The 21,169-nt window shown below is 39.9% G+C and overlaps 1 protein-coding gene across 6 annotated transcripts in view; it reads left to right on the top strand.

Moving 5' to 3' along the window:
* Nucleotides 1–2: 2 nt before the first annotated feature.
* SERAC1 (serine active site containing 1) overlaps nt 3–21,169 on the top strand; it is a 57,124-nt gene continuing 35,957 nt past the window's right edge. The window contains exons 1-5 of one of the 6 annotated variants that reach the window (XM_032338610.1): nt 3–144; nt 6,623–6,750; nt 14,878–14,969; nt 17,426–17,462; nt 20,181–20,317. In XM_032338610.1, the coding sequence (XP_032194501.1) occupies nt 14,879–14,969; nt 17,426–17,462; nt 20,181–20,317 (265 nt within the window). In that variant the 5' untranslated portion in view covers nt 3–144; nt 6,623–6,750; nt 14,878. Of the gene's footprint in view, nt 145–194; nt 476–6,622; nt 6,751–14,022; nt 14,077–14,103; nt 14,532–14,877; nt 14,970–17,425; nt 17,463–20,180; nt 20,318–21,169 lie in introns of those variants that run through there. The other 5 variants (XM_032338608.1, XM_032338611.1, XM_032338609.1 and 2 more) reach the window with 5 other exon arrangements.

Raw genomic sequence — 21,169 nt, forward strand, 5'->3', positions numbered from 1 at the left:
GGGCGGGGAGCGACGGGGGCGGTGTCACGTGCCGCCGGTAGCCGGCTGGAGGGCTCAGGCTGGGAACCGCGGAGGAAGGTGGGCTCCCTGCCGCCTGGGTGGGCGGCGATCGGCCGAGAGCTGGCCGAGTCCGCGTGCCGGCAGGTAGGAAGGGGAGCCCGGGCGCGTGGGGGCGGGCGAGGGCGTCGGCGAAGCCGGCGCGGCGGGGAGTGGGAGGACGGCGCGGGGGCACGGCCCCTGACACACCGGCTGACCCGCCGACCCGTCGCGGGGAGTGAGGGCCTCTCCCGAGCCGCCCCCGCCCGACTCTTCTTTCCCGGTCGCTGCCCAGCACTTGTTCCTCCCTGAGGCCCTCACAGCAGCTGCCGGTACCATCAGCCTCCACTGGGTTGTCACGGAACGATGAGGAGGAGTAAGAAAGTGGCTCATTCAAATCGGAGCCTGCCAGCCCAGCTTCTAACTGGGACCCGAGAAGGTGGATAGATCGAATGCGGTTAGGTTTTTAAGCCCGGAACGGTCACTGTAAGACCCCAGAGGGTTCCAGCATTAATCCTTTCCCCAAATTTGGATGTGTAGTCTCATAGAGCTCTCTAATTCTTTTTACCGGTGGAGGTATGAGGCTCTTGCTTAGCGTCCTTAGGTTAAATTGTATTTCCCAGTTAAGCTAATGGGTTTATGTGATTAATAAACCCCGCTCTTATATCCATTTCCCTCTTCTCAGCCCTCACATTTTTTCCTCCTTTTGGTTTCCGTATTGCTGGTTCTGCAATCGCCCTAGGTATGGTTCTTACAAAGTGTTTTTTTCTCATTAAAATATTTTTATGATTTTTTTTAATTTTTAAAATTCTTTATTCAAGTATAATTGACATGGAAGGTAATATTAATTTCAGGTGTGCAATATAAGGATTTAACAATTCTGTGCATTACTCAGTGCTCATCACGGTACGCGTACTCTAATCCCCTTCACGTATTTCCCGCATCTGCCCATTCACTTTCTCCCTGACAACCACCAGTTCTCTATATTTAAGAGTCTGCTTTTCTTTGTTTTTTTCTTTGTTTCTTAAATTCCACATATGAGTGAAATCTTACCATATTTGTCTTTGATTTATTTCACTTGCCATTATAATCTCTAGATCCATCCATGTTGTTGCAAATGGCAAGATTCCATTCTTTTTTTTTTAATTTTTAAAAAGATTTTTATTTATTGATTTGACAGAGATCACAAGTAGGCAGAGAGAGAGGGGGGAAGCAGGCTCCCTGCTGAGCAGAGAGCCTGATGGGGGCTCGATCCCAGGACCCTGAGATCATGACCTGAGCCAAAGGCATAGGCTTAACCCACTGAGCCACCCAGGCACCCCTTGAGGAACTTCTGTACTGTTTTCCACAGTGGCTGCACCAGCTTGCATTCCCACCAACAGTGCACAAGGGTTTTTTTTTTTTTCCCCCCACATCTTCCTCAGCACTTGTTATTTCCAAGTATCTTTTCTTTCCTTTTTTTTACCCCCTTGCAAGCATGCTCCTCCTGAACATTTCATTGACCCTCCACTCTTGCGCCCCAGGTGCTGGTGTGAGGCCTACACATGAATCAACTGTGAGTAATCTAAGCCCCTCCTCTTAAACTGAGAGAGTTCTTATCTTTCACCATTACTTCAAAACCTGCTTTTCTTACTGTGTTTCTCTGAATCCAGATTTAAAATCTCCATCCATTTATTCAAACATTTTTGTACACCTGGTATGTGTCAAGACACTGTTGTAGACACTGGGAATACAGTGATTAACAAGCAACCAATTTCATTGGGGGTGGGGAGGAGAAAGATAGCAAAATCAGTTAACGAGAAGGTAGATGGTGATGTAATAAAGAGTGACTGGAAAGGCTGCTTTGTTTAGAGAGTGTCAGAATGGCCTTCAGAGCCCCCAAATGATATAACTTAGGTAGGCTCTGGGGAGAAAGCTGCAAAATAATTGCAATATTTTTCTGGGAAAGTAAACTAACATAAACAGCTAAGAAGAGCTTGAGACAGAAGAGTAATGCTATCAAAATACAAAAGTACAACACAAGACAGTGTGGTAGTAGTACAAGACAGAAAAATGGAACAGAATAAACATCCCAGAAACAAAACAACAGAGAAATGTGTGTGCCTATGTGTAGGCATACATATACATGCATTTATAAGGTAAGGGAAGGGAAGAGATCACAAATCAGAGGGAAAGGGAAGTATTAGTAAATGGTGAAAAATGGCGTTCAGAAGTATTTCTGAATTTAAAAAAACACTTCTATGTATCAGCAATAACTAACTGGGAATTTTAAATAAAAAAAAAACAGGTACTGTTTGTGCCAGTGTTCAAAACTAAAGGTATCTAGAAACAGATCACACTGAAGCTGTATAGTCCCCTAGGGAGGAAGTTGTAATGTTCTATTGAAACACATAACAGAAGACCCAAGTAAATGAAGAGATACATCGTATGCATGGATGGGAATACTCAATATCATAAAGGTGTCAGTTTTCCCCAATTCTGCAAATTCAGTACAATTCCAGTTAAAATTGTACATGATTTTTTTTAAAGATTTTATTTATTTATTTGACAGACAGAGATCACGAGTAGACAGAGAGGCAGGCAGAGAGAGAGAGAGAGGAGGAAGCAGACTCCCCGCTGAGCAGAGAGCCCGACGCGGGACTCGATCCCAGGACCCTGAGATCACGACCCGAGCCGAAGGCAGCGGCTTAACCCACTGAGCCACCCAGGCGCCCTGTAAATGATTTTTTTCATGGAACTTGACTAAGAATTAAGAACAGCCAAGTCAATTTTGCAAGAAAATGAAATGAAGTCCCTTATCAAAACTGAACTTGAAGGAGGTGAGGGAAACCAAGGATGCAGGCAACACTTAGGTGTTTTCCTTGAGCTACAAGATAGATCAGTTCTCATTTATAACCCAACACCATTTGCCATTTGGTTGCAGTGGGGAGGAGGAGTAGAGCAAGATTTTAGGGAGAAAAAAAATAAAGAACAGTGTTTTTGGACAGTTAAATTTGAAAGACCTGTTGGATATCCAAGTGGAAATGTTCCGGTAGCTGCTGGACAGATGAGTCTGAAAAGAATCTGGCTGAAGGTACAACTTTGGGATCACTGGCATATAGATAGTTAAAACTGTGATGGGTTAGAGTTAGGTTTGGGTACATTACAAAGAAAACAGATGATGATAATGCCTTAACTCTTCATAAGATTTCATAGCTAGGCAGGCCGTAGCTGGTGTGGCAACAGCTCCATGGTCATCAGGGCCTTGGGCTCCTCTTCCTTGCTGTTCTGCCTTCTTTGGCATGCTACCTCGTGGCTGAGATGGCTGCTTTAAGTCCAGCTGTCACCTGCTCATAGCAAGAGGGAAAAGGGAAAGGTGAAGAAAGGCACATACTCTTTTTTTTTTTTAATTGATATATACTATATTATTTGTTTCAGGGGTATAGGTCTGTGATTCATCAGTCTTACACAATTCACAGCACTCACCGTAGCACATACCCTCCCCAGTGTCCATCACCCGCCACCCCATCCCTCCCCTTCCCTCTCTACTCCATCAACCTGCAGTGTGTTTCCTGAGACCAAGAGTCTCTTAAGGTTTGTCCCCCTCTCTGGTTTTGTCTTGTTTCATTTTTCCCCTCCCTTTCCTTATGATCCTCTGTCTTGTTTTTCAAATTCCTCAAATCAGAGATCATATGATAATTGTCCCTCTCTGATTTATTTTGCTTAGCATCATACCCTCTAGTTTCATCCATGTTGTTACAAATGGCAAGATTTTGTGGTCTTTTTGATGGCTGCATAATATTCCATTGTATATGTATACCACATCTTTATCCATTCATCTGTTGATGGATATCTAGGCTCTTTTCATAGTTTAGCTATGGTGGACATTGCTGCTATAAACATTTAGGTGCACGTGCCCCTTTGGATCACTACATTTGTATGTTTAGGGTAAATACCCAGTAGTCCAATTGCTCGGTCTTAGGGTAGCTCTGTTTTCTACTTTTTGAGTAACCTTACTGTTTTCCAGAGTGGCTACACCAGCTTGCATTCCCACCAACAGTGTAGGAGGGTCCCCCTTTCTCCGCATCCTCGCCAACACCTGTTGTTTCCTGACTTGTTAATTTTAGCCATTCTGACTGGTGTGAGGTGGCATCTCACTGTGGTTTTGATTTGTATTTCCCTGATGCTGAGTGATGTTGAGCACTTTTTCAGGTGTCTGTTGGAAAGGAACATGGTCTTAAGGACACTTCTACGAAGTTGCGTGTGACACATCCACTGAGAGCCCATTAGCTGGTTTCTAATCAGTGGTCACAAGTAGAGGAAAAGATAGATAATGTAGTCTTTATCCAGTTATCTGTGTGCCCAGCTACGATTCAGGGTTGTTGTTTTTTAAAATTTTTTGAAGTAAACATATAATATATTTTTATCCCCAGGGGTAAAGGTCTGTGAATCGCCAGGTTTACACACTTCACAGCACTCACCAAAGCACATACCTTCCCCAATGTCCATAAGCTCACCTCCCTTCTCTCAACCCCCCACCCCCCAGCAACCCTCAGTTTGTTTTGTGAGATTAAGAGTCACTTATGGTTTGTCTCCCTCCCAATCCCATCTTGTTTCATTTATTCTTCTCCTACCCCCTTAACCCCCCATGTTGCATCTCCACTTCCTCATATCAGGGAGATCATATGATAGTTGTCTTTCTCTGATTGACTTATTTCGCTAAGCATGATACCCTCTAGTTCCACCCACATCGTCGCAAATGGCAAGATTCAGGGGTTTTTTGTTGTTGTTGTTTGGTTGATTGGTTGGTTTTAGTAAGAATGAAGAGGGAATGGGATATTTAGTTTCAGTTTGGTTTCTTCTCCAACCAGGGCAATGAAGCTACCGTTGTAAAAGCTCTGGTGACTTCCTTGTTGTTAAATTTAATGGAATTTTTGAGCATTTGTTTCACTTGCTTTTAAACTCTCCATTTTTACTTTCTGTGTCCTCAGAATTTCTCCTCTGTTCTCTACTTAAAACTAGTGTTGCATATTTAATGCAGTCACAATAATAATCCCAAAGGCTTTTTTTAAAAATAGAAATTGACAAGCTGACTTTAAAATTATATGAATGTGCCAAAGATCTAGAATAGTCGATCTTGAAAAGGAAGAATAAAACCAGAGAACTTGTACTACCGAGCTTAAAGATTTATTATAGAACTCTAGTGATCAAGATGGTGTGGTATTTATATAAGGATAAACAAATGGATCAATGAAATGGAATAGAGTCCAGAGATATGCCCATGCTTATATAGCCAACTGATTTTCAAACAAAGCACCAATCAGTTTAGTGAGGAAAGTAAAATGTTGTTTTGTTTTTTTTTTAAAGATTTTATTTATAAACAGACAGAGATCACAAGTAGGCAGAGAGGCAGGCAGGGTGTTGGGGAGCAGGCTCCCCACCGAGCAGAGAGCCTGATTTGGGACTCGATCCCAGGACCCTGAGATCATGGCCTGAGCCGAAGGCAGAGGCTTTAACCCACTGAGCCACCCACGTGCCCCAAAAGTAAAGTTTACGACAAATAATGCTGAATTATTGGATATCCATATGGGGGAAAAATGAACCCATTTCACCCAATATACAAAAATTAATTTGAGATGGATCAAAGATCTAAAAGTAAAAGATAAAACAAACTTATAGGAGAATTTCTGTGACTTTGAAGTAGGCAGCAATATCTGCGACGGGACACAGAATGCAATAACAGTGAAAGGAAAAATCTGATAAAAGAGACGTTATGAAAATAAAACTTGTGTTCGTCAACAGGTGCCTTTAAGAAAGTGAATAGACAGGTCACAGAAGAGGAGATGATATTTGCAGTATATATTGTACATATATCTGATAAAGAATTTGTTTCCAGAATGAATAAAGAGCCAGTAACTCATTCGAAGCACCAATAATCCAAGTTAAAAATCAGTAAAAGAACAGACACTTCACACACCAATAAATGTAAATGGCCAAAACGAATATGAAAAAGTGCTCAGCATCATTAGTTTTCAGGGACTCGCAAATTAAAAACACAAGGGGATACCCCACTAATATGGCTAAAACCAGAAAGGCTAATAGCTCCAATATCAGTGAGGATATGGAACAGCTGGAACTCTCCTACTCCTTCATTATTGGTTGCAGTGTGAAATGTACAATCATGTTGGAAAAATATCTGGCAGCATCTTATAAAGTTAAACATATACCTGCCTTATGACCCGGCAATTCCACTCCTAGGTACTTACCCAAGATCAGTGAAAAATGAAAACATAGGTCTACAAGAAGTGTTATATCAGAATGCTTATAGTAGCTTATGGTAGGCAGAATACTGGCCCTTCATAGATATCCATGCCCAAATCCCTGGAACCTGTGAATATGTTACGTTGTATGGCAAGAAAAAAAAAAAAAGACTTTGCAGATGGAAAGTTCTAGAACTTAAGCTAGGAAGATTATTTTAGGTTTTCTGACAGGGCCTAATACCACATGAGTTCTTAAAAGTGGAATAGGAGAGCAGAAATGTCAGAGATAAGGCAATGTGAAAAGGATACACTATTGCCAGTTATGAACTGTAGAATGCTACCTACAGAGATCCGAGGGTGGCATGCGGACAACCCCTACCAAGGAAACAAGGGCTTCAGTCTGACAGCTGCGTGGAACTGAATCCTGCCAACAGCCTGAGAGAGTATGCAAGTGCATTCTCCCCCAGAGCTTTCAGTAAGTAATGCAGCACTGGGACACCTTGGTTTCAGCCTCCTGAGGGTGAAAACTGAAGTCCAATCTAAAGTAGTTCCTGAGAATCTGTATTTTAATAATCTGATAATCCTAAAATGACATTTGGATAAGCTCTTAATATATTTACCATCCTTCAATAAATTCACCCCAACAAATTGTTTCAATTAATAGTATGTGCTAACGACTCATAAGTCTATCTAGCTTAGACCTGTCTACTGAACTGAGATAATTTAATGGACATCTTTACATGAATATTTTATAGGAACCTTAATCTCACCGTGTTGAAATTGGGAATTCATCCTTCTTCTCAAATCAATTTCCATTCCTGTATTTCCCTATTTTGGTAAATATTAACCTGTACATACCCCTGCATACCCCAGTATTCCAAATCAGAAACTGGGAACCATAACCATCTCCTCCCTGGTATTCATTATTCTCCACCTTTTTCAAGTGATTATTAGATTCTGTTCTCTTAATGTTCCTTAATCTGTTTTTTCATCATTCTCAGAGCCACTGCTTTAAGTCAAGTACATGTTTCTTTTTGATGATCATTAAATGCCTTCCCAGTAGTTTTCCCCACTGCTGCTTTGACTTTCCTCCAGCCTATTTTCAATCTTGTCAAGTTTGAAAAAAATTTTTTTTGAAAAAATTTTTTTTTACCATGTTACTCCATTTCTTAAGGTGAATCTCCCAACAGCTGCCCGTAACTTAAGGTAAACTTCAGACAACTTAACTTAGCTGAAAGGACTTTGGTGATCTGATTAGCCCCTGCCTTCTCTATTCCTGTTTTAGTAATCAACAAAATGAGCTGACATCAAATCAGTAAGGAGAAGATCTGAAAAACACTACCAACCAATTTGACCTAATAGACTTTTGTAGAGCCCTCTGCCCCCAAACAAACCAGGATATACATTCTTTTCAAGTGCATGTGGAACATTCACCAAGACAGACCATATTCTGTACCATAAAGCAAACCAAGTTTTTCAAGAATTGAAAATATACAAAGCCTGTTCTCCAACCACTGGGAATTAAGCTAAAAATCAACAAACATATTTGGAAATTACCAAATTGGAAATTAACACACTTCTAAATATTCCATGGGTTGAAAAGGAAGTCACAATATAATTAGAAAATATATTTTTTGAATATTTTATTTATTTGATAGAGCACGAGTGGTGTGAGGGGCAGAGGAGGAGGGATAGGAAAAGGCAGACTCTTCTCTGAGCAGGTATTCCCAGTGTGGGGCTTGATCCCAGGACCCTGAGATTGTGACCTGAGCCACCCAGGCACCCCAGAAGATATTTTTAATTGAATGAAAGGAAAATAATAGTATATCCAAACTTGAAGGATTCAGCCAAGCAGCACTTGAGAAGTTTTTAGTGTTAAATAGTGACAGAAAAGAAAGAACCTTAAATCAGTGATTTAAGCTTCAGTTTTAAGATGCTTGGGGGTTGGGGGGCGAGCCTGGGTGGCTCAGTCGTTAAGCGTCTGCCTTTGGCTCAGGTCATGATCCCAGAGGCCTGGGATCGAGTCCTGCATAGGGCTCCCTGCTCAGTGGATGCCTGCTTCTCCCTCTCTTACTCCCCCTGCTTGTGTTCCATCTCTCCATGTCAAATAAATAAATAAAATCTTAAAAAAAAAAACAAAAGGTGCTTGAGAGGGAAGAGGTATTTGAAATCAAAACAAGCAGAGAACAGAGACTAATAAAAGGAAATAAAACAAATAAAGGTAAATAAAGCACAGATCAATGAGATTGATAATAGAAAAACAAGGTAATTCAATGAAACTAAAAGCTGCTTCCTTGAAAATATTGATAAAATTCATAAACCTCTAGCCATACAGGATAAGAAAAAAAGAGAAGACACAAATTGCCAAAATCAGGAATAAAAGAGAAGGCCTCATTTTAGATTCTAAGCCCTTAAAAAGATAATACAGGAATATTTATTAAAACCTTTTAGGGAACAAAGAATACCAGTTCTACATAAAATTTTCCAGAATATAGAAGAAGATGGACTACTTATTAGCTTATTTTATAAGACGAATATTATCTTCATGGGAAAATGAAAGATCTCACCAAAAAACAAAACAAAACAAGAGATTAATATCTGTCATAAACATAGACACAAAAATCCCTAACAAAATACTAGCAAATAAAACATATCTAATGTATCATTATTTCAATTTATTCTTAAAATATTAGTCAGTGTAACATATGAACAGACTACAGAAAATCACATGTTCTATTAGTCAGTGTAACATATTAACAGACTACAGAAAATCACATGTTCATCTTAATAGATGCACAAAATGCTTTTGTCAAAATTCAGCAATTTAGGAATAGAAGAGAATGTCCGCAAACAGGTAAAGGACATATACAAAAGAGTCTACAGCTAACATCATCCTTAATGATGAAAGACTGGGAGATTTCCTCCCAAGATCAGGAACGATATAAGGATATCTGCTTTCACTACTCCTGTTTGGTATTTTACTGGAGGTCCTACCCCATCAAATAAAGCAAGATTAAGAAATAGAAGGCATAAAGATTGAAGAGGAAGAAATTGAACTGTTTCTATTCACAGGAAATATAATTGGGTATGTAGAAAACCTAAATAGTCACCTCCCAAAAAAAAATAAAAGTCCCAGAATTAATGAGTTGGGTTAGCAAGGTCACGGGATATAAGGAAATACACAGAATCAATCATTACACAGAATCAATCATTTTCATATATTAACAAAGAACAATTGGAAATTGAAATTAAAAAAGAAAAAATCCTGAAAGTATTATTTATAGTTGTACCAAAACCTGGGAAATACTTTGATATAAAAATTTTAAAATACCTGGCAGTGTTTGTATGTTGGAAATGATCAAACAGGTGAAAAAAAAAATGACAGAACAAATGGAAAGGTAATCCATGTTCATGGATTGGAAGACTCAATATTAATCACAAACTCAGGAGAATTATTTTTTTTTAAAGGTTCTATTTATTCATTTCACAGACAGAGATCACAAGCAGGCAGAGAGGCAGGCAGAGAGAGAGGGGGAAGCAGGCTCCCCGCCGAGCAGAGAGCGCCACGTGGGGCTCGATCCCAGGACCCTGAGATCACGACCCGAGCCGAAGGCAGAGGCTTCAACCCACTGAGCCACTCAGGCGCCCCCAGGAGAATTATTTTTGTAGAAATAAGATGATTCTAAAATTTATAGAAAGACAAACTAGGATAGCAAAAACAATTTTCTAAAAGAACAACCAAGTTCAAGAAACATTATTTAATTTTAAGATTACTATAAATCTATAATAATCAGGAAAGTGTGGCATTGGAAAAGATTGGGTCAACATATAAATTAATGAAATAGTATGTAATGGTAGACACATATACACATGGTCAGTTTTTTGGGCAAAGATGCAAAGGGAATTTAATGAGGAAATGGTCGTCTTTTCAACGAATAATTCTGAAACAATTGCATATTTGTGTGCAAAAAGAGAAAAAAAAAAAACCACAACCCCGATCAATACTCTTCACCCTATACAAAAATTCACTTAGAATAGATAATAAATTGAAATGTAAAAACCTAAAACTATTAATCTTATAGAGAAAGGTATAGGAAAATATCTTGGTGATCTTGGGTTAGGCAAAGATTTCTTTTTTTGCAATAGCAAAATCATGATCCATAAGGTAAAAATTGATTAATTTGACTTTATCAAAATTGTGAACTTTTGCTTTCTCTTTTTAATTTTTAATTTTTAAAGATCTTATTTATCCATTTGAAAGAGACAGAATACAAGCAGGGGAAGAGGCAGATGAAGAGAGAGAAGCAGACTCCCTGCGGAGTTGGGAGCCCAGTTTGGGGCTTGATCCCAGGACCTGGAAATCATGACTAGAGCCAAAGACAGATGCTTAACCATCTGAGGCACTCAGGCACCCCAGAGTTTTTGCTTTCTAAAAACACAGTTAAGACAATGAAAAGGCAAGCCATAGATTGGAAGAAAATATTTGTAAATTATAAATCTAATAAAGATTTTTTACCCAGAATATATAAAGTATTTCTAAAACTCAATTAAAAAAACAAACAGCCTTATTAATAATGGACAAAAGATTTCAACAGACTCTTCACCAAAGAATAGAGATGGCAGATACAAAATATGGAAAGAGCCCAGATGTCCATTGACAAATGAACAGATAAAAAAGATGTGGTACATATATACAATGGAATATTAACCATCAAAAAGAATGAAATCTTGCAATTTGCACTGTGGTGGATGGAACTAGAGAGTATTATGCTAAGCGAAATAAGTCAGAGAAAGACAAATACCATCTGATTTCACTAATATGTAGAATTTAAGAAACAAAACAGGTGGACATAGGGGAAGGGAAGAAAAAATAAAATGAGGTAAAAATAGAAAGGGAGGCAAACCATAAGAGTGCTCACTCTAGAAGCTGTCAAGATTTATTTTAAAGATACAGGAACTAAGAAAGATGTTACCTCATTGATGGACGTTTAGACAAACAGATCAGTTGTGCAAAAATTGTCCAGAAATGAACCCTAGGTAGGTTCGACCTCGGTGTATGGAGGACTCTTCTAATCACTGAGGAAACTATGGTTTGGAAATAAATGGTCTTGGGATGTTTGATTTTACGAATTTGATTATTTGATTTTAGACATTCTGGGTTTTAGGTGTTTGTGGTCCTTCAAAGTGGAAGTGTTCATTAGGCGGTCAAATGTGTATGTACCTGCAGCTTAGCAGACAGACCTGGGTTAGTTATAGAAATCTGGGAATCACAAGCTTATGGTAGAGCTTTGTGAGGAAAACTTGAAATTACTCAGCCGGAGAGTATAGCCTGAGAGAAAAAGAGGAGAGTAGGTGGAAGCCTCTGGAACACTAATATTTAAGGGCCCGGTGGAGACAGCAGAGCCACCTGCCAACCCAGTGAGGGCAGGGGCTCTGCGGTCTTATTCACATCTCAGGTTTACAACCCCGACAGATGATAGGTGCTCAGCAAGTGTTTGTTGAATGAGTATTAGCAGCCAGGCTGTGAGAGTAAAACTAGAAGACAAGGAGTCATAGTAGCGAGAGAAGGAGAGAGAAATGAAATGCTTCAGAAGCAGCAAAAGGACGACTGAAAAGTGGATTTCGGAACAAAGATGTCACTGACTGGTGACCTTAAGGGGAGCTGTCAGTGCTAGAGGACACTGGAGAAAGCGTTTAGGAAGGAAGGCGAGACAAGAGGCACTTGGATCGAGGGAGGGTTTTCCCCCCAGTCATTTGTTTTTTGTTTTGTTTTTGTGTTTTGATGGGACAACATGGAAATCCAGAATTTAGGGAGGAGGAATAGAGCTGAAAGAAAGGGAGGGAGGATTAAGAAGAGAAAAGCAGCTAATTAATGAATTAGGGTCCCTGTGGAAGTGAGAGAGATGAGACCTAGAATACGATTTCCCCTTGGAAAGGGAGTAAGATCTTTTCCTCAGAAACTGGGAAGAACAATGGAGGAGAAGATCATTTGCAATCTGGAAAAGGCAGCGTAGACGAATATAGATGAATACACATTTGCAGGCCAGGATGGATTTAGCGAGGAGTTACGAACCTTCTGCTTTGGGTGATGCCTTACTTGCGTGCGCCCCTCTGAGTGCTGTGAGTTACTAGGAGTTTTAATGTCCTGGGGGAGAGGGAATGCCACATTGTAATCCAGAAACATTTCTATACAAGGATTTCTGACACATTGTCTAATGGAATCTCAGAAGAAAGGGATCAAAATTCCTAAGACTCCAGTCACTTATTATATCTTTTCTCATTCTAGATGGCTTTCATTTTAGCACCTAATTTGGTGTGTGTGTGTGTGTGTGTGTGTGTTTTAAAGAGCCCCCCCACCCCCCTTGAATAAATGTTAAGCCCCTTGATATCTGGATATGTCTTTGCTTGTAGGTAAGGGGACAGAGGTTGAGGGGTTTCCTAGTTTTAACTTTCTCAGTCAAATAAAAGACAAGATCATTTGAGAGGATGGACTTAGGGAGAAGGCTTAGAAGGGTTTTTGGGTCATTTAGAGCAGTCTTTGTCGGGGTGGGGAGAGAGCTGATTGAGAACAGCACAAATGAGTCTGAGAGCCCACTCCCAATTTGTCTTTTATTCTCCCTGAACCACTCCCTAACCCCTCTCCCCACCTCCTCCAGCCCCTTCCCTGCACCCCATTTTGGCTGTCAGTGTAGGAACAAAGAAAGCACATATTTCAGGTTAGGGTTGCAGGCTACTAGAAAGAGGAGGGGTCTAGGGGTGCCTGGGTGATGTAGTGAGTTGAAGCATCCGTCTCTTGGTTTCTGCTCAGGTCTGATCTCAGGGTCATGGCATCAGGCTCCGTGCTCAATGTGGAGTCTGCTTAAGTTTCTCTCTCTAAAATAAATAAATAAATCTTAAAAAGGAAAAAAAAAAGCGGGGGGGGGGTGTAGTACTGTTGAGGAAGAGAGTGATGTGTAGGGAGGGAAGAACAGCCTTCCCTCCCTGGGATACTGGCTGCGCACTCCCAGACAAGTGAGGGAGGGAAGGTTAGTTCAGGCTGGAGAGCAGAGAAACCATCAACACTCTGAGGGGATGGAGGGGGAATCAGCGATGGAGCAGTTTATTCTGGAGAGAGCAGCAAGGGGCAGTGATGTCGTCTGAGGAAACCAAGAAGGAAATACGATGAGGACATATTGCCAGTAGACCTAGCTTTATTCCGAGGATTTAGTAGGAAGGAAGCCTGCTGGGGTGGTGGTGGTAGGGTAGTATGTAAGTTAACACTGAAGTTTTTTAGGCCAGAGAAGTAATAGCAAAGAGTATCTGTATAATGTTTTGTAGTTGATTGCTTTTGTAGTGTCAGGATTAAAAGAAGCAATAGGTAGTTTTGCTTGGCATTTTTGTTTTCCTTAAATTGTCATGTAGTAATGAAATTACAAATCTGTACACAAACTCAAAGTAGTTTATGTTGCATTCTTCCCTGGTTTCATGAGCATCTACTTCATTGCAGTCTTTACAACATTTTTACAATATCCTTATGTCTCATGGAGAAGTAGTAGCAACCCATTAAACAAGTGATAAAATAAGAAACAATGACCTTTAAAATAGTGACCTTTAAAGTTTACCCCTGCCAAAACGAGTTTGCTTAGTCATTAATTGATGTGCTGTAATTACATGAAAAAATGTAAAAGCTTTTTATTTTGTGTTCTCTCTCTCTGTTTTTTTAGTAGGCACCACGCCTAACGTGGAGCTTGAACTCCCGACCCTGAGATCAAGACCCGAGCTGAGATCAAGAGCCAGATGCTTAACTGACTGAGCCACCCAGGTGCCCCTATTTTGTGCTGTCTCTAACAGATATTTCTTACATGTATATATGTATATATATATATATATATTTCCCCCTTATCCGTATAAAGCTAGAACTTTTGTTGAACCAAAAGACCTTTTCTCACGTGAATCCCTCAATGCGCTTTTCTTCTTTACCTTTATAGCAAAAACAAAAGAAAGAAGTCTTTTCCAAAGACAGTCTGATACAATTCTAGAATACTGAGTTGTTCTAGAAACCGTTGCATCATATTTCAATCATCATTACTCAGTCGATGAAGTTAGTTGAGCCACAGTTCTCCTCCTCTGATAGGATGCCAACAGTGAACAAAGATTTTAAACCGTGCTGGGTACCATCCTGAGGGAGCTGGAGGAGGGCTAAATACTTCCATGGGTTCTAAGTATGTCTTCCATTTTGAGCGCCTTTCATTTCAGTAGGGCCTTCAGTCATCAAAGGTAAATATAAATATCTATTTTTGTATGCACATATATATTTTAAAAGATACTGAAAAAATTTAAAATTCTGTATTGACATTCTGATTAATAATCGGTGTTTTTCTGCTTCGTAACAATCATTGTTCACAGTTGGACTCAGTTTGAAGAATAATCAAAGTACTAACAAAACACTATTCTAGCATGTCTTTTTTAAGGATGGAATTTCTTTTTTAATGGAAAAGTTTTTTTCCTGGTCTTGAAAAATCTAACTCTGTAGGCAATCCACTGTGATTGTGACATGTTCTTATAGTTAAATGTTTTTAATTCATCTCAAGTTAAATTTGTTTTAATTGTTCTAAATACACAGAATGTCCCTGGCTGCTTATTGTATCATCTGTTGCAGAAGAATAGGAACCTTAACTCCTCCGCCCAAAAGTACCACATACCGGAGAGAAATCAGTGAGTACAGCTGAAACAGTATTTCTTAAAGAAACTTTGCTAGAATGGTGGCTGAGTTTTCCACGTGGCCCCCTCAAAAATTTACTTAATCCATGATAAATCTCATATTTGTTTCGGTCTTTTCTATACCATTGGTGCACTCCAAATTTGTAGGACCAGAGCCACGAATATTACTTTTTCTGGGGAATCTTTTTCCTCCCCTGTTTTTTGTCCAATTCAGGCTCATCCTTTCAAACTCAAGTATCACTACACTCTCATTATTAAGTTTCTGCAAAAGGCAGGCACAGGTATTAGGTTCTGGGAATTCAGTAGTGAGCAGAAATGTTGTGCTTGTCCAGTGGGAGGTTGGGATCTAGAGCTGGTCTGCTATCTTTATTTGTAAATCTTCATTTACCTTATTTATTATTGATCTTTATTTGTAAAAGAGAAGATAGGCCTAGATCACCTTTCATTCATTTGGCAAGTTAATTATTTACTATCTGCTGTGTGCCAGGTACCATTCTAGGCCCTGAGGATACAATATGGATTAAGACAAAGTCCCTGTTTTCATGGAGTTTCTGTTGTTCAAGATAAATCTTTTTTTTTTAGGATAGATCCTTTTCATGTAGAAAATTCTATGATTTTGTATTTTAAATATAAAAAGGGGTTGGGACATAGAAGGGAGCTTTTCTTCTCTCATCATTCTTAAAGAATGAAGAGCAGTGAACTTAGGATGAGAGAGTAGTGAATTTAGTTAGGAGAAAGGCTATGAGACTGTATTCTGTTCCCAGGACCCAGTGAAAAAGAAACATAGCAAGCAGTAGAGAGGGAAACAAGCTACTCCTGGGGCCCCACAGGGTTGGTGGGGTTTGGGGGTGGGAAGGACACCATCTTAGAATGAAAAATAAGCTAGAGAGTCCCACAGTCAGGAAGCTCTGGCACAACTTCTGATCTCATCCCTTCACACCTCCTCGAACTGTACCCTTCCCGATTCTGGAACCACTACTAAGGTCTCAGAGTTTGGGAGGAATGTCCATCTCCCTTGCCTGATGTCTAGAGAAGTTGAGTTTCTTATCCCTCTGTAGGGAGGATAAATGTGTTCTCAGTAGCCGTAAGTTGAAACTCTGACGATGGGCTACCTCTACACATCCAGTAAGTTAAAAGTCACGTAGGTTTTGCAGGCAGGTAGCAGGACCTGATGCTTACGGGTAATGTATCTGTAAAGGTTGTGTTCAGGTCATGTAATAGAAACTTGCCTGCAGTGGCTTAAATTAGTAAAGTTCTCATTTTTTTTATTTAACAGGGAGGTAAGATAGAGACAATTCAGAGCAGGAACCACAGTTTAGCAATCCTCCTGTCTTCCTGCTCCATGATGTTTATTGTCCTCATGGTCCCAAGATGGTTGCTGAATCTCTAGACATCAAGAAGGCAGAAAGGCCAAAAGTCATCTTATGAAGCTTTGTCTTTTTATTTGGGGAGGGATCTCTACTTACAGACCTCTGTCTATATCTGATGGGCTACACCTGTGTTGCATGGCCCGCCATAGCTGCAAGAGTTGGGGATTCGAATATTTTTAGATAGTAATTAAGTTGTGTTAGTAAGGATTAAGGGGCTTATGTGTATTGAAAAAGCAGCTAGCTGTGTCTTCCACTAGGATGTATATATATTTTTAAAGATTTTATTTATTTAACAGAGACACAGTGAGAAGGGGAACACAAGCAGGGGGAGTGGGAGAGGAGAAGTAGCCTTCCCACTGAGCAGGGAGCCCAGTGTGGGGCTCAGTCCCAGGACCCTGGGATCGTGACCTGAGTTGAAGACAGATGTTTAATGACTGAGCCACCCGGGCGCCCCAGAATATATTTTTTTATATTAAAACTAAAGTTTTCCAAGTTCCAAACAAAAAGTTATTTTAAGTAAACTTATAGAATGTAACCAGTATTTTTAATGGGGCTGTATACATAAGGCACTGAAACACCAACTGCAAAGTAGTTACTTTGGGAAAAGTCATTTTGTGTCCCTGCTTCGCAAACATGATCCCCCAGTATGATCCTAGTGGCAATAGAATTGTCCCCATTCCCTTATTTAATTGGTTGTGACATAGGAGCCAGAAGGCATGTTAGCTTCATGGCCGTCACATTCAGTGGAAGCGCTGTAGGCCTGGTAACACCCCGGGTGCGGTAGCACTGGAGTCTCCACTGGTTTGCTGGGGATGACAGAGTGAGACACTCAAGAGAAGGAGAACAGTAGGAAGTGAGAATGAGTATGAAATACAGAGTATATTTTTGTACCCAGTGCTTGTTGGTTCCTTTGTCTATCTGGGGACAGGAAGCCTTGTGTTGATAGTAATCATATTCCGGGAAAAATACCAGTAACTTCTTACCCAATTATATAATACAGGTGGAGACACTGTTGCCTATTTCCTGTCACATTTTAAAAATGAAATCCATCACATTGACTTTTTTTCTTTCTTTTTGAAGGAAATGTAATAAAGTTTACTGGATCACTTATTTTAGGGTAAGTGTCAACTATGAAATGTTCATTGGCTTCTTTATGCTATTTGAAATCCCAGTGGAAGTGGTTTACAGTAGCATGGGGTGGCAAATAGGTATAGATTTTGGAATTAGGCGGATTGATCACTGGTTTTACCACTTCAGTGTCCTCTCGATCCAGTTACTGAACTGGCTGAGAGGCGTCTTATCTTTGGTGCAAGGGTACAATGAAGATTCGGCCCACCAGGCACTGTTGCTCTGAGAAGAGCACTGGACTCCATACGGGGCAGGGGCTCACTAATTCGCTTTCCCATATCTAAAATCACATCTTGTGTTAGGTTCTAACATGGGTCAGAGAGGTGAAAATTGACTGTAGCGAAAATTATTTTGGAAAACCCCTTAAATCACCATAGAGCTCTCATGAAAGAAGATTGAGGCTGGCCGAGAAAACCAGCAGTTTGATACCTTTCATCTGATGCTCTTCAGAGGCGCATGCTTAATGAATGGAGTGGCCTTCTTTCCCTTTTTTGGAAGGGGGTATACATGTTAATGTATGTCTAATACGAGTCAACTGTATTTGTTAATACTCTTTTTCACTATTATACATATAACATCATATGTATATACGCACATACATATACAACTTTGAGATGCTCAAATGTTATAGGAGATGCACTTGGCATTTTATTCAAATATATACATTTCTCTATGACACTAATACAAGACAAAACACAGTTAGATGACTTTTCCCTTTGAATCATTCCAGGCAAAAGATATAGTCATGTACTTTGTCTGTTTCACAATTATATTCAGGAATCTAATGAAAATTAATCACATAATTTCCAGTAAAGAATTTTGTCTCTCATGGAAAGCACAATAAAAATACTGAATGCATTTGCTCTTTTTAGGTGCTCCGATCTCTCAGAGATTTTTTTTTAAATTTATTTATTTTAGAGAGAGACAGAGACAGAGCACAAGCAGGGGGAGAAGCAGAGGGAGAGGGAAAAGCAGACTCCCCACTGATCTGGGAACCTGACACGGGGCTCTATCCCAGGACCTGGAGAGCATGACCCATGCAAAGGCAGATGCTCAGCCGTCTGAGCCACGCCGGCAGCCTGAGGAGAGGATTCTTTAGAGCTTTCTGTTTCTGTGGTTCTGGCCAGGGTCTGTCCCTTCTTTCTCACCTGCTTTAACTTTGGGGTGTAAATCCAAGGTCAGGAGAATATATGGTATATTCTTAGTGTAACTGATATTACACTAAGACACTGAATCCAGACAGTGCAGCCTTTGTGGATTTAGGGAGTGTGTATGTCAGTCTGATCAGGAAAAAAAAAAAAAAAAAGCACCTTCATTTTGGGTACATAACAAAGAATATTCTATTTCACAACTAAAAATTGACTTTAGGCATAGCTCTTAGGAGAAATATGTTGGTGATGGGAGTACAGATTGGCTTTGAACTTTTTAGAGAAGGAGTTTGGCAGTACCTAATCAAGTTGAAGAGTATGTATACTGTCAGAAGGTCTGTGACTCTCCTTCTTAGATGAGTATCCCAGAGCAACATATACACATGTGTACAGTGTAGATGCGTAAGGTGTGTAACAGGATTATTTGTAACAGACTCAAACCAGAAAGTCCCCAAATGCCCTTCTGTGGTAGCATGGGTAAGCTGTGGTATAGCCATCCCATCACCGAGTCACATACCATATGAAAATATAAATGTATGAACTCCTGACACAGCAGCCCCATGAACGAATGTCACAGACAAGAGCAGAAGAATATGTAGTGTCCCTCCATCCTGATGAAGCCCACAGACAGACCAAATAAGCTCTGTTGTTTAAGGATGCATGTATAGATGGCAAAGTATAAAGTGAAACAAGGACATTATTGTAATAAAAGTCAAAGTAGTAACTAGCTATAGAGATGAGAAAGTGGGTCAGAATGAGGGACGGGCACACTGTGGGCTTCTGGGGTACTGTTAATACTTTTTGCCTGGATATTGTAATTATTATTATTTTTTATTTTAAAAGATTTTATCTATCTATTTGATAGAGATCACAAGTAGGCAGAGAGGCAGGCAGAGAGAGAGGGGGAAGCAGGCTCCCCGCTGAGCAGAGAGCCTGATGCGGGGCTCGATCCCAAGACCCTGGGATCATGACCTGAGCTGAAGGCAGAGGCTTAACCCACTGAGCCACCCAGATGCCCCTGTCATTATTATTATTAAGTGGACACATTTGTGCTTGCATTTATATGTATGTATATAGAATCTGTTATATGCATACATACTCTTATATTATGTATGTGTATATATTGTTTCCCAACAAAGAGAATGAAAAATTCCACAACAGAAAGCTTATTAAAAAAGACTGGCTCAATCAATAGGGTATATGTTGAGGAAATTTCTCTTCGTCACGGGATGCAAATCGCTAGTGTATATAAAACTTCTCGTTCCGAAAGCATGATTTCACTCAGTGTTTACTAAGCACTTATTTTTCCCATCCTTTTTTTGGGAAATTCTGCCCTTCAGCCTTTTTTCACCACTCGCAGGAAATACTATTCTCAACCCATAGGTTCAAGAGCTCGGCCGTTGTACAGGTCGAGCCATTCAGTTTCTGTGGTGCTCAGTAATCTGAGGAGCTCTGTAACCAATATCATGCTGTTACTCTGTCATGTAAAGAAAAAAAAGTGGCTCTTGTGTTACCTTTAGATCACATATTTATGATGAATTTTTTTGTTCCTTTTATAGCGGTTCTTTATTTCTTACCTATGAAGTTTGGGCCCTGAAGAAATCTTTGACGTTAGATACTCAAGTAGTAGAAAGAGAAAAAATGAAGTCCTATATATATGTGGACTCAGTTTCTTTAGATGACAGAGAAAATTATGGTAAGTTTATGGTAAAGTAATTCCATTTCTGTGAAAAGCGGGAGCTACTTACTAACTTTTAAAATAACTATTAAAAACACAATATTAGCAAGGTAGGTTTAGCTCATTCTAGGAGTCAACAAATCCTATGAGAACCAAATTCCTAAAGAAGTAGTTGAAGACCAGATTTTGGACTTCCTTATTTAACGCACGTTTGCAACTCTCCCTCGCCGACTGTTTTGATCTAAACTTGGAATTCCACACCGTAGTGGAGGTCAAGTCAGAGGCTGGCCTTCAGTTCGCCAATTAGAGAAACATGATTTTGTCACTTAGCTCTGTTATATTCTTGGCCTCAAGGGATTTATTCATGCCTACTAAAATCATGACATGGATTCATAAATCTGAATGCCATCTTATTAAAGAGAGAAAAAAGAGTTTGTCACGGAGGCTGGAAAACTTGTCTTTACTAGTCCGAACGTTCCTCTTCTCTGTATTTAGGTCACAGGGAAACCTAATTAGTAACCATACGGTTGCCTCTTGAACATGAACTTTTAGAGCAGAGGCCTATCTTTTCATCAAAGTATGTGTAGCTTGGTGAGTCACTACCCTTGACTTACAGCTGCCTGTTCCTATAGAGTTGGCCAGACTAACCTTGCCTGTTACATTATATGCTCTCAGTGGGGCAGATTTCACTCTTTCCTTCCTACAGCTGTATAAATCACCATCTGTCCTGTTAGTATTTATTGTCTCATCTAGTGTGTTACAATTTCAATTACACAGATAATTTTTACAGTTTACAATTTATCCATATAGCAAAGCTTCATCTTCATAGTAGGGCATCTCCATAGTTAGGCATTTCCAAATTTCAGTTTG

The sequence above is a fragment of the Mustela erminea genome, chromosome 4 (genome assembly GCF_009829155.1).
Source record: "Mustela erminea isolate mMusErm1 chromosome 4, mMusErm1.Pri, whole genome shotgun sequence".
Classification (NCBI taxonomy): domain Eukaryota; kingdom Metazoa; phylum Chordata; class Mammalia; order Carnivora; family Mustelidae; genus Mustela; species Mustela erminea.